At 41.3% G+C, this 14,651-nt stretch overlaps 1 protein-coding gene and 1 pseudogene across 2 annotated transcripts in view; both read right to left on the bottom strand.

The window, feature by feature from the left end:
• Positions 1-14,651, bottom strand: part of LOC136836268 (F-box/LRR-repeat protein 20-like) — a 286,367-nt gene that overhangs the window by 153,971 nt on the left and 117,745 nt on the right. For both annotated transcript variants that reach the window (XM_067100295.1, XM_067100296.1), the window contains exon 3: positions 12,496-13,122. In XM_067100295.1, coding sequence (XP_066956396.1) covers positions 12,496-13,122 — 627 coding nt within the window. The remainder of the gene's footprint in view (positions 1-12,495; positions 13,123-14,651) is intronic.
• Positions 1,618-3,807, bottom strand: LOC136836601 (uncharacterized; annotated as a pseudogene).

The raw sequence follows: 14,651 nt of genomic DNA, 5'->3' as shown, positions 1-14,651 counted from the left end.
ACATAACTTTTCCCGTCCCTCAACATTTCCATAGTGCTACCTTCTCCTGAATCGTCATGACCTTCCCCTGGTGCTTAGGCTCTTTGCCAGAAGTCTTAGAAGGAGCAAGGCATTTAGGAGGCATCTTAGGGTATGATTCAAAAAGATACATGAAGTCAGCACCGATATAGAACACGTGAACAGTAGAGGCCTACGCAGTGAACTGGGAAGCTGGGCAGAGATGCCGGGTCATTTGCACATCGTATACGGTACAGGGTACTGCGCATAACAACACTGTTATTTTGTGCAATTACTGCACATACTGTACATTTTATTGATATTTTGCTGTATTTTAAGATGATTTTGAAATGATATTAAAGTGTTTTAAGGTGATAGTAGAGCATATCTAAAATATGTGGGTAGTTTGTAGAAGGATGGGACTACAGTAAACCCCCCGTATTCATGAGGGATGTGTACCACAACCTGCTGGAAATACTTAAAATCTGCAAATAGTTAACACCCCCCCTCTAAAAATGCTTAAAACTGCCTATCTTGAAAGTTCAAATATCAAATGTATACCTTAAACCAACATCCTACATCAAATCAAATACACCTAAAACTATTATCCTATTACTGTATTAATCTTTGCAATGATATTATTAACATCATTTCAAAGTTATCTTAAACATTTTACCCTTAAAAATATATATGTACGTACTTCTAACCCTTCCAGCCAATAACAGAGAGAGAGAGAGAGAGAGAGAGAGAGATTTTCAGTATCCTTCGTAGCTATTTTATTTGACCACCAAGTGGGCAATGTACTATTTGACCATTAGGTGGATAACATTTTCTACCCTTCGCGGTCAATATGTCATGATTAATTGACAGTTAGGTTACACACCCCTCTCGCTCCAAGCTTCAGAGAAGACCAGGAATCGATATGTTTTCTTTTAAAACTTTACATAACTTGCTATAGAAATGCATGAATGTTGTAATTATAGCATGGAAAATATGAAAAAATCAATAACAAAGTACCATAACGTCTATCTATAAAAATCAGTATACAAAACAAATAAACATATATGTTACATATGCACAAAAAATCTATCTCAGTTGAGAGAGAGAGAGAGAGAGAGAGAGAGAGAGAGAGAGAGAGAGAGAGAGAGAGAGAGAGAGAGAGAGAGAGAGAGAGAGAGAGAGAGAGATTATTTATTTAATAAATTTATTACGCCCAAAGACGTCAAACAAAGTTACATATTAGCAGTTACTTACAGTATATCAGAAATCAACAGAAAAAAAATTACAGCATTGAATTATCAGTATATCAGTTACAAAAATAACATATATGAGATCGTATTCCATTATCACAACAACTGCAACAGACAGTTTAGCAGCCACCAAAGTGTGGATGACGAGTCAAAATTAAGTCTAGGTGGTCATCTTTGAGTAAATATTGGCAGGTTTGAAGTAAATTTTGTCCTTGAGGTAACAGATTCCTGACAGTGGGGCAATGAAGGCAGTAGTGTTCAAGGTTATTGGCATTAGCAAGGTTACACAGTTTACATGAGGTGTAGTGTGGTATATCTAGTGTCTGTCCAACCTGCCACACAGGACGATATCCCAACCTTATCCTGGCACTTACGACATTATGCCTCGCACCATGAGTCCACGTCGCCAGTACTTGTGACGGCTCTGCAGAAAGTTATCATGATGTTGTATGGAAACACTAGTGCCCCTCTCTGCATCCCTACGCTGTACTGTACAGGCAAAAGCTGCTGAATATATTCTATGTTTAAGGCAGCGAAGTGAGGGCTCAACATTTCTGTCATCAAGTTCAAGTGTGCAGGCAGCTTTAGCAAGACTGTCCACCATGTCATTCCCAGCAAGCCCAATATGGGAGGGCATCCACATGAAGGACAAGACGAGCGAGGCATTGTAAGCAGCAGCGAGCTGACACAATATGTCTCGCACAACACGGCCACAGCTGGGCCTAGAAGATGTCAGTGCCTGGAGTGCAGATTTGGAGTCACAGATCACCAATCCATTCACATTTCTTCTAACAAGTAGGGTTACTGCATCCCATATACCTTGAAGTTCGCAATAAGTGGAACTGGATGAGTTTGGCAACCTGCGACCATGCCACCCACCCTCAGGAGATTCTAAAGTGGGGGAGAACATAGCACATGCTGCACTTCCATCTGCCTGTACTGAGCCGTCCACGTAGATGTGGTGTCCTGCAGGAACTGAAATTGACACTTTGGCTATTGTTTCCAAAACCAACTGCTTCTGTAGACTGGGATGGGCATCTTTAGAGGTTGGTGTGAAAGTGACAGCAGGAATAGGAACCCGCCATGGTGGCAAATCTTGGATGACTGCTTGCTCAGGTACACCGATATCAAGGTGTCGAAGATTTTCACATACTGCCCTAACTCAGGTTATGGCCCCTGGCCGGAGTTGAGGTCTTGGTGCATCTTCGTCAAGTGATGCTCTGAGTACAGCAGAGAAGTTTGGAGTAAATTGTGGAGAGTGTAGACATTTAACAGAAAACAAAGTTACATTGGCATAAATTCTCTCTATTAATGGAGGTAACATGAGTTCGGTCTGCATGTTGACTATCCGAGTGGAAGGAGGGCATCCTAGGATAAACCTCATTACTCTATTTTGGAACTGTTCTAGAGGTTGTAACGCCTGTCTGGGTAATTGAATTAAAGCAGGAGATAAATAGTCAACAACTGACCTTAGGAAGAGAGGATATAGAGGTTCTAGCCACGGGGATAGATATACCTGTGGCCCTGGTGGCAAGCCACTTGATGGGAGTGAAGCGAGGCTCCAGTCGATCGAGAAGGTTTTTCACCATGGGGTGGATTCGTTGGCGTGCAGGTATAGCAGGGGTGATCCTGACTGGTGCACCTAGATATGTATACTGTGTGCAGTGAGGTATAATATTCCCACCCATAATGAACACTGGCAGGTCTCGGAGATTCCGGGCAGAGAAGATTCTGCTTTTTTCTGGGGAGAGTATGAGGCCACAGGAGGTACAGGACCTGTAGAATTCTTGAAGGACACGGTGAAGGTCTTGAGGGGTAGTGGAGTGGATGCAGACATCATCAGCATAGCAGGTTACAGTGGTTCCAGGGATAGCAGGGAGGAGAGACAGTACACGGTGCATAAGAATATTAAAAAGAAAAGGGCTCAATACACACGCCTGAGGTGTGCCAAGCTCAAAGTTTTCATAGGAGCTACACGCACCCCTTAAAGAAAACACGTGATTTTCTGTTACTGAGATAACTGTTTATCCACTTCAGAAGGTTTCCTCTGACACCAAATTCGACAAGCTGATCAAGAATTATATCCCTGTTGGCTATATCAAAAGCACTTTTAAGGTCAAGGAAGGCAACTACACTGTTGGGGACAATCGGGAGTAGAGTTCAGCTAAACAGTGATGAGTACTCCTCTGTGGAAGAAAGCCATACAAATGGGGAGAGAGTTTTCCTTGTAACCGGTGCATTAGCCTGGTTAGTAATATACGCTCAAATACTTTACTAAAACATGAGGTGAGGGAGATAGGCGGTATTTATCAGTTCCAGGCTTTGGGATAGGAATAATTGTGCTAATGATCCAGGCAGCAGGTACATATCCATGTTGGTAGCAAAGATTATACAATTGTAGAAGAGGATTTCCAGGAACCTTCTGGAGGAGACGAAGCACTTGATAAGTAAGGCCATCATCTCCAGGAGCAGAATTCTTATTTCCCATAACAGCACGTCGCAGCTCATCCTCGGTGATCAGTTCTTTGTCCTCCTCGTCTGATTCCAACAACGCAGCCATCAGTCGAAGGTTGCGTAAGTTGCTCTGGGAAGAAAGTGCTTCTTGGATTTGTACAGGAGATTACTGGACCGTGACTGGGTTGACCAAGTAGTGATGAGATCCTGGGCATATGCTTGTGGACTGTGATGAAGTGCACATGTGGTTTTTTTTCTTGACAGTCCTTTCGATGAGATGCCACATGGTCCCAACGCTAGTCTGGTGGTTAATTAGGTCAGTGTATTTATACCATGACTCAGTGTAGACACACTTCTGGAGAGCAACTAAATCATCCCTCGCCTGCTGATATTGAAGTAGATGATTGGGTGTCGGTTGTGTCTGAAAGGCAAGGCCAGCATCGGCCGCAACCCTCTCTGCTTGCATAATCGTTGATCCAAGGTCAAGCATGGGCAACAAGATGACTTTTAATGTGAGGTCTGACAATATATAGTTGATAGAAGTCATGGGTAGCTTTTACCAAAGAATTATACAGGTGTTCTGGAGAGTGTTTATCAAAAGTAGGTAGGACAGAGGAGATGTATGAAACATATGTTGGGCAGTACTTGGGTGGAATGGTGATGCGGGTACGATGATAGGGGTCACTTGGATGAGTCTGTATTGCGTACTGTAGACATAAGGCAACGTGGTCAGAAAAGAGCGAAGGAACAGAATGACAGGAGACATGTGATGCCACGAGCCCAGATGTAGGATATGATCAAGAGTGCCCCCGGATGTGTGTGGCACCACCTGTATCCCAGCGGGTTAAATGGTAACGATGGATGTAGTTGAGCAGAGGAACTCCACTGCAGTTGGAAATCGGAGAGACATCACCAAGATCTGGGTGTCTGGCATTGAAATCACCCATGTAGATCATGCCAAGGTTTGTAGGTGTAGGAAGTGCTGAGAGGTTAATTAAGCCAGGGGCAGAGTAAACATTGCATAATCGAATATGACCATCACCTATCTTAACCTGAAAAAGTTGGAAGGTCATGTTAATATCTGCTGATGAGCGAAGGAGTTGATGAGGGAGAGTAGAGTGGATGTAAGTAATAAGACCATTCCTGACATGATGTACATATGAAACATAACCGGAGAGTGTTGGAGCGAGAGAGAGAGAGAGAGAGAGAGAATGAAATACAAAGAACATAATCTAGATTAGTAGATGAGAGAGAGAGAGAGAGAGAGAGAGAGAGAGAGAGAGAGAGAGAGAGAGAGAGAGAGAGAGAGAGAGAGAGAGAGAGAGAGAGACTCTTTGGTCCAGTGCTAACCCTTTTTTTTATGACAGTTATGCCTTCATCCCTCTCCCTACGTTGGATACAGAAAAAGATCTGGGAATGAACTAAAATTGTGTTAATTCGCTATATTTTCTTTAATGAATTGATATTTTGCTGTGTTTACATTAATATTAATATTTGAAAATTAGTAAATCATTTACCATACAACAGAAATACAGTAAACCCCCGTATTCGCATTCTCACGATTCGTGGACTCACATATTCGCGGATTTCTCTGTGGAACGTATCTAGCCATTATTCGCAGAAAATTCACCCATTCGCAGTATTTTTCACTGAGAAATATTCACTAATTACTGTATTTTCATATTTTCATGACTATTGCATTTTTGTGATAAAACTATTAAAGTGTTCAGGCATAAGCATTTTTTGAGGGTTTTTCTTGTGTTTAAACTATCAAAATAGGCATCTCTAAGTGTTTTTAGAGGGATTTTAAGTATTCGCAGATTTTAGCTATTTGTGGGGGGGGTGCAGTAATATTGAAAATTACTACTGTAGATCATTATTTTACCATGAAATCAAATATAAGGGAGCCCATAGAAACGTCAAAATGTGGAAAATAAAGGCTATATTTCAGAGGCCAAACTGTCTCTCTCCTCTGGCAAATAGTGAATGAGAAAAAGTTACAGAAAAGTGGTATTTATACCAGAAGATCCATACGTCTGCCGCTAAGTCGCCCCAGTTGACAGTTTCTCTTTAATCTTCTTAATCGCTGGTTGGAGAAAGATTTTATCTACAATATCTGAATCCCACGCACCTCTTGAAAGATTCATGGTGTTTCTTTGTTTAATAAAAGCTGATTCCACCATCTGGCGTTTGAACCAACAATTGCTGCTTTGAATTATACAAGACATATTCCAGTTTATTCTGTGGTTATGGTTATTTATGTGGTTAAAAATAGCTGAGCTCTGTTGTCCGTACTTAACTGAATGTTATGCTGTATTAATCTTTGGGGGAGTGATTTGCCCGTGAAACCGATATAAGATTGGTCACAGTCAAGGCAAGGGATTTCGTAAACTCCTGTGTCTTTGGGGACTGGTTTTTGTTGGATGCTGATCAGGGATTTGGCTAAGGTATTTGGATAGGTAAAAGCAAAAGGGTTAAAGTTTCCAAGTGTCTGTGCCAACATCTTAATCCTGTCCAGGTGTGGAGCCCTTCGTTGGCTGAGTCGGTTGAGCTTCGGACTGTCACTTGATGGGCCGGAGTTCAATTCCCCCGGCCGGCTGATGAAGAGTTAGAGGAATTTATTTCTGGTGATAGAAATTCATTTCTCGCTATAATGTGGTTCGGATTCCACAATAAGCTGTAGGTCCTGTTGCTAAGTAACCAATTGGTTCTTAGCCACGTAAAATAATAAGTCTAATCCTTCGGGCCAGCCCTAGAAGAGCTGTTAATCAGCTCAGTGGTCTGGTAAAACTAAACTATAGTTATTTTGTCCAGGTGTGGAATTTTTATTTTATTGTTGTGGGTGTCTCTGTTCTTGTTAAAAAGTTACATAGCCACTGTTCACACGTCAAGTGGCTTACCTTCCATTAATGATAGAAATTATAGCAAAGTCCAGAGTTCTTTGCAGTTAAGCCCGGCCCATGGTTTACGTCATGACCATCCCTTAGAGCTAATTGGCTGGCAATAGTTTCGAAAAGTTGGTTAATCTGTGGTTCTTTTCATGTTCATTAATATTGAAATGGTTATTGTACCGAACTAAATTACGTTCTGCAGATTATCAAAAGGAAACGTTATACTATCCCCTGAAATAAAATCGTAATACGCATCTCAATAAAGGTGGTTAAAAAAAAAGGAAAATATGAACAAAGTCAGGAGTGTTCCGCGATGCTACAGTGTTGTGTTTCGTAAAAGAGGTTCACCTGAATACGGAGGTGACACAGGGAATGTCTGCATTCGAATCGGTGCACTTGAATCACTGGACAATGATAATTATCGTCTGATATTGTCAAGCGTGTTAACCATTCTAAACTTAAACACAAAGACTTTCTCAGACCTATGCAGACTGATATTTCATATTGATTTCAGGAAATTCTGCTACAATTTAACAGTCATAAAATCGATTTCACTGCACTCTTTTACACATTCGGAGGGATGACAAGCAGTGACTGCTCTCTACAAAACCAGTATATGACTATGTTTAACTTAAAAGTTTTACAGTATAATAGGCTGTACGAGTAGTATTGGATATAATTTGCTGAGAATTTTCTTAAGGACGTTATCTTCTTTCGAAATAACAGGATCATAAAAATGGACGTAGACCTATAATGTCCTATGTCTTTTTGTCGGTTATGCAGCTTATGGTGTTTGGATTATAGGCCTTTCTTATACTCAGTCATTTTATTATGGTTATTCTAATTTTTTCAATGGTGCTTGTAGTTTTGTGTCTTCTAAAACTTTTCATATGGTGACCTACAACTGCAGAATAAACATACCTATTCATAAAATACTGGTGAAAAGAATTATCTGCCTACTCTTGTTACTGGCTCACGTATCCTTTTGTCCAGCAGGGTAACCTATAAGAATGCCACCAAAAGCAAATGAATATCATGGGCTACTCGCAGACTGGTTTGGATCCTCTCATACATAACTTTTTCAGCTATCATTTATTTTTTCTTATTTCGTTAAGCATCTTATGATGCCTACCTACCATAGACTTCATTTTCATGGAAATGCTACAGCAGCCTTATATTTACTCATCACAATAATATAATTTGTTATCCCTTTTGTAAATATATTTTCAATATGACTTTGATGAGAAGACCTCTGCTTCGCTAACAAACTCTTATAAGGACTGGAAACCTCTTGGAAGCGATCAGCGACAATAGACACCGCAAATAAAAGTAAAAACTTTCTCCGCAGGAAAACCCCAAACAGTTAGGGTATCTTTAACTCCAAAATAAAAAACCTGTGCAGGGATAGTCCTTCCCCAATGCTTCCTCCAGATTCAGAAAGGCCCCTATATTACGAAGTGGTTTTCTTTCTCCAATATATGGTGGCAAGAAACAGAGAAATTCTTAGAAGAGGCTCCCTTTCCATGAATTGCACAAATCTAACGAAATAAGAGCTCAAATGAAGGTTCTATTTCCACAAAATCATACATTAACCTCTCCTTACAAAAAGCAATTAATCTCTTCAAAAAAGAAACTGTGACCACTTATATAGTTATACCTCGGTTCATGAACTTAATTTGTTCAAGGATGCAGTTCGTGACCCGAAAAGTTCGCAACCTGAATCAATTTTTCCCTTTTAAAATAATGTAAATACAAATAATTCGTTCAAACCTCAGAAACACTAATTTTTTCATGTTTTTCTGATGCAAAGAATACAAACTTAAAGTAAAATAACTTAATTACATACAAATACAGTAGCGCAATGAGATAACGAACAGTGATGTATCATATTTATGGATGTATTGGTGCAAAATGGAAATACCGATTTGAGGGTTTGCACCTCTGGATCAAGCGCCGAACTGTTTTTTAAAATCAGGTGCCCTTAGTGGGTACACCACTCACTCACCAACATCTCTTGAATTATTGTTACTGTTTCTTTATTAATTTACTGTACATTGATTTCATCTCTAAAAATTATGCTAAAGCTTTTACAGTGCTGCCCTGCTTCTTCACGCTTCATTTTGTTGCCGATTTTTGTGGAACATATCTTTCACTTTTCTGTGGGAACTTTCACCAATTTGCCCCTCTCGATGTGGGTCCACCTTGATGTGGTGAGGGGGCTCTTGAACCCCAGGAATCTGTTCCCGGGTTTGAGTCTAGGAGTCTAATATATGATTATATATTTCTTTGGATTAATTTTTGTGGAATTTTCCACTTTTGCTAAAATTTATCGGACCTGATAAATATGAAAAGATATCATAGCTGGGATTGGGTTTATATCCGATGCTAAATAGTGGGAACTGCTGAAGGACCATCAACTACCCAAAAGTGTTCGGACCTGAGAGATATCAGATTGCTATCTCAGAGGTGGAACTTTTCTGCTTGGCTGAACCATGGATTCCAGGGGGGGGTCTGGCTCTGAGGATAGGACTATCAGGCATTCTAGCCAGTTAGCCCATAATATGAATAGAGTGGAAGTGACAGTATTCTCGTAATACCTTCGGTCCTAGCAAGCAGGTTTGGCTTACACTTGGGCCACTCTAATCATGTTGTGCCATCCCGTGGGGTAGGGTAGGGACGCGGACGACTCGGAGTTGGCTCTCACTTGTGCCATTAGTGGAAGGATAACCTTCATGAAAGGTTTCATTTTTCTTTTTTTTCCACCTCAAATTTTTATAAGTAGAAGTAAAGATTCGAGTAGCCCTGGGAACTTTAATGGTACTGTCTTGGCGCAGTTAACGACTGCTGGAACCTCCTCCTCTGACAACCCCTGCTTACAAAAATCCTAGAAACTGACCAAACTGACCTTCTGAGTGGGGCTCTAGGACTTCTTCCACTACTCCTTTGGAAAGAAGGAGTTCGACTTCTTGAAAGAGGGCCAAAAACTTCATGGAACCTTTTGAGTACGCTGTCAAGGCGATAGGAGATGTAGTTAAGGGAGGAGTCTTGACGAAAAGAATGGAGTAGCCCTCTTTGAGAACCTTGATCACCCAGGGGTCTGCTCCTCTGTTCTCCCATTCCTTCCACCGGAAGTTTTATCTAGGTCGAGGATGGGTCGTAGTTCTCCCTCCACGAAAGGGTTGAGACTGAAGAGGGGAGAATGATCTAGATGAGGAAGGCACAGGGTCCTTAGGACATCTAGTGGACTGAGTCAACAAGTCAGAGGTGGACTTGCTCTGTAACTCTAAAAGAATATCCTTCACTATGTTTTGAGGAAAGAAATGAGACTTGTCTAAGGCAGCGAAGAGTAGAGCTGACTTCTGCGTTGGTGAGACTCCTTTCGAGGACACCCATAGAAAAAAGGGAGGAGAGTTCCAAAGAGCCATCTCTAATTGCTCTGTCTGAGCATGAAATAACTCTAAGCCAATCAGAGGCAAGATCTTCAGCTAAATCTGGGCAGGCTTCAATCTTACTCCCTAGTGCCCCGATGCCCAATCTAGGAAACTAAAGATCTCAAACACTTAAAAATATTCTTGATAAGGTGGTCTAGTTCGGCTGAGGAAAACATTATCTTGGCCGACAATAAAGCCTTTCTACGGGATGAATCCACCAGACCAGAGAAGTCCCCTTTACTTGGGAGGAGGCAGAAACTCCCTAGGAAGGAGCTTCCCCGGTGGCATAGTAAGAGTATCTCATCTTCAACAATTTGCTGGACGGAAAGGCGAAAGTCACTTTGCCCTGTTCTCTCTTAGCGGTTAGCCAGGCATGAACTTCTTTGAGAGCTTTCTTCGAGGAGGAGGAAAGAACAAGCTTGGGTAGTTGGTACTTTCCGACGGATGCTTTTTCATGAGGTAGGTAGAAGCTGGAGAAGTAGGTGAAAGAGGCCTGAAGAAGTCTGGGTAATTCTCCAAGAGGAAACGCAGGAGAGATGAGTAGGAAGAAGAGGGAACCGTATCCTGAACAATCTTTTCTTCCTCCGAAGAGACAGGAGACAATGATTTATCCTTGGACTCTGGAGCAGACCCAGATTTCTTCAAAAGACCCACAAGCTCGGTCAATTGGCACTTAAGTGGCGCTAAAGAATCTTCCTGGACCGATGAAGAAGGCGGAATAGCCGACGAAGGTGCATTGGTTCCAAAAGAAGAAGCTATGAATTCGGTTGTGGGCGTTGGAAGTTCGGGAGTTGGCGCCAGGCGGTCTAGAGCTGAAATCTGGCGCGAGACGGCGGGCGCTGGGCGTTCACTGGCGGAAATCTGGCGAATATCGGCAGGCGCCGGACACTCACTGGTGGAATTCTGGCGTGAGTCGGCGGGCGCCAGGCGCTCACCCGTGGAAGTCTGGCGTGAGTCGGCGGGTGCTTGGCGCTCGGAAGAAGATGGGCGCTTAGAACACTTATAGCGCTCAAGACTGTCTTCAAAGAAATAAGTAGGAGAAACAGGCTGGACTTGAAAGCTGCAGGAAGGTTGAGGGCTAGTCTCTCTGAGCCTCTTGACAGCCAGGGGAGAAGAATCACTAATATTCGCATGTCTCTTGAGTGGGCACGAAGAAGAAGAGTAGCGATATGGCTTCTGGCGTGGACTGGAAGAATCCGAATCAGAAAGTCGATGCACAGGAAAGCCTTTCCAATGGCGTTTAGTCGAAGCCTCGACGGAGGGGGCGACTGCACGTGGGCAAACCCTGCCAGCCTCCCTTGGACCTCCGGTATGTCTTCTCCCCAGTGCGGGGGAGCGGGACAGTGACCTTCTTCTAGGAGCACTGGTGGGACGGACAGCCACCTCCTCAAAATTCACAGCACTATCACTTCTCACTGCACTGTCAACACTTACATTTTTTTCCATTAGAGATTTAATAGCTGACCCCATTTCCATAATGGTACTAGATAATACAGTAAATCTCTGATCAAACCTAGATTTGAGGCTGGCAATGGCACTAAGAGCGGAATCACTGAAACCTGGAACAGGAGCAGATGGTAAAGTAGGAGGAGTTAGGGTAGGAGAAGGAGGAGGAATTGGAGGAAAGAGAGTTCCGTCATCCCCTACATTTTCCAAAGGAAAGGACTCTGCATTAGCCCTACTTTCAGCCCTAATGGCTGCTTTCCTCTTCTTATCCCTTTCTAATTTGTCTAGATGAGATTTCAATGTTTTCCATTTCTTATCCTCCCAATCCTGACACTCTATGCAAGTATTATACTTACTACCTTCTTGCCCCCTACATTTAGTGCATTTTGTATGAGAATCGTATGAAAGCTTAGTTAGCCTAGTTCTACAACCCTCGGAACAAAAGCGAATACTAGATGAACTGGAATCCGACATCGTTAACTAAATAAACTAAAGTTAACTCGAACAACAATTCAAAACAATGGCAGCAAGGCACAAAGCAACAAATTCTGAGTACTTCACCAAAATTCATGCAAAACCAAGCCGAAAGGCGAAGAAGCAGCTGCATGAAAACTTCCGATGTTAACCGGAAGCCGGCAGAAAACAAATTGAGCCATCCGCTGGTTTGTTTCCTCGAGTCCCGGATGGTGGCGGGACGTTATCACCTACACACTAACGATAACAGCGCCACCGCGCGAATTTTGAATTTCTAAGCTGCCGTAGGTTAGGGAACCATAGCTATGTAATTACCTGGTAAGTTACTTATATAAAATGAGTGACTGGACATAAACTGTGAAAGAATGATTCACAACAAAATTTTTAGGTCCCAATGACTTCTCATGTATTGGATGTAACAAACCACTTAATAATCACAAGAATTACTTATTTCAAGAATTCGTGCTGAGTGAGAAAGCAACAGCCATATGCAAAGCCCAAGGACTGACTACTGTACTGTATTTTTAAAAGACACCAAAGCCACTGACTTACGTGAGTTTGTTCAAAGTGTGTTAGCTTAAAAGTATTCTCAGATCTTCTTAGCTTGCTTATCATAACAGCTCCTAACTGATCACACTGCAGTTTTTCAAGATTGTGTCCATGTAGCAAAATATATGCAATGCCTTCTGAAGTCACTTCCCAGCATTTGTATATCCCCAGTTTTTCTAGCTTGGGGCAACCATTCACTAGGTCTATCAGACCTGCGTCTGTGACAAGATCAGATATGGACACAATAACCTCCAAAATACAAGGGCACTGTTTGCTGATGATATTCAAGATCTCATCATTGCACTTGCTCACCATATTCAAAACCGTCAAATTTTTCATTTTCCCAATGCGTTCACTCACTACATTCCTTATGACAAAATTTGTGTTACCAGGAAGTCTCATGTCGAAGAAAAGTCCACTCAAGTCTAATCTCTGAACATGTGGCTGCAAAAGAACTTGGAGACAGGTTCGCATTCCAATTGCCCTTCTTGTCCTACTCACAGTCTGATGTATAGTTTCAATAACCTTTGTTATCATGTTTTCATCGATAATGCTGGGCAGAGAAGCAACCATCTCTGAGAGATCGTTAACTGACATCCGACATGTTTCTGGTGACTCCTCTAATTCGACCTGTCAAGAGGAGCAGTAGTTAAGAACAAAATCAAAATTATAATAGCAAAAAAACAAAATATAAAACTACTTTTCTTATTCTAAAAATAAAAATCTCTTGTTTTACGTATTTTGAAAAATGCCCAGTATGGCATATGTTAGTTTAAAGTTGAGGTATTCATTAGTTATTCTCAACATAATAAACAATATTTGATAATCATTAGTCACAACTACTTTATAATAATAACAACAATAACCTACCAAAATTAGCCAGGCCTTTATCACTTCTGGCAGTCATTTTTTTTCTTCTTGCTCTATTATGTTGATTTCTGGCTGATAACGTCATGACAGTTATTATGATTGAGACTCTAAGTTGAAAATGAAGGAGAATGAGGCTGGTCACCATTCCTCCTCACACGTAAAATTTAAAGAGCTGACATGGTTGAGAGAGGTAAAAGCCTAATGTTAAACTTCATCATCACCATTAGACCCAACTTCAACAAAATGACAAATTTTTTATTAATTTGTATTTTTCATAACTTCTAAAACTACGGTCTTAACACTAGGATAAATCTTCTAGTGCCAACTTGAAACCAGTCAAAAACATAAAATTGTAGAACAAGGTACTGGTGGCAACGGGGTTAGGTAACTTCAATGAAGGAGGAGGAAACAGCCGACCTACTAGAAAGCCACTGATGTGTCCATTTCTTCCAGCCCAGGGAATTCCTTGAGGGGTGGCAAGAGGTGGAAAATATATGTTACGACCATGCATGGGTTTGTAAGCTATGAAAAATACAAGTTAATTAAACATTTGTTCATACGTAAAACAAACCTAGGTCTTAAAGTTAGGATAGACTTACTTTTGGTGCAAGGAAAGAAAGCCTTGAACTGGCTGGTGGTTCAGCACACCTGTCCCACTTCCTGAGAAAGATATAAGCTGAGAAAGGGGACGTTTGCCTCTGACATGCCAGTTAAAAAGTTACCAGATGATCAGACTACAGGGCTAACATACAGTGAGTAGGAAGAATGTATAATAGGAAGTTAAAGAGCTATACAGTCGACCCTCATTAAGCCTGACCTCATTAACCCGGATATCGGATAAGACGGATACCGAAGAGGGTCAGCCGATTTAAAATACATAATGTTCGACCACAATTTATGATAGTTACTGTTCCTCCGCTCATTGCGTACCATTTTCCCTTTTATTTACGAAAGGTAAATGAAAACTTTTCATTTATATTTTCATTTTATATACACTATTCTGTTTTTATACTGTACTGAACTGAAGTGCTTTTAACTTGTAACCAATTTAACTTGAGCATGGTACGTACCATCATTAAGAAACGATGTTGTCTGGAACGGTAGGAAGTATCGTAGCTAATCACTGAGCATTAACAGTTTTACCTATCTGCTGCCCGACTGGTAGCTACAGTATGATGCTTTGTATGTTTTTTAGGAAAGAAAAGACATGACAAAGGTAAACTTTATGAAGACAAAAGCTGAGTTACTGAACAATACTGTACTTGTGTTTATGTGGCTAATGACATGAG

Source organism: Macrobrachium rosenbergii, chromosome 56 (genome assembly GCF_040412425.1).
Source record: "Macrobrachium rosenbergii isolate ZJJX-2024 chromosome 56, ASM4041242v1, whole genome shotgun sequence".
Taxonomy (NCBI): Eukaryota; Metazoa; Arthropoda; class Malacostraca; order Decapoda; family Palaemonidae; genus Macrobrachium; species Macrobrachium rosenbergii.
Note: the sequence above shows the minus strand (reverse complement) of the source record. Positions and strands in the feature narration are given on the sequence as shown.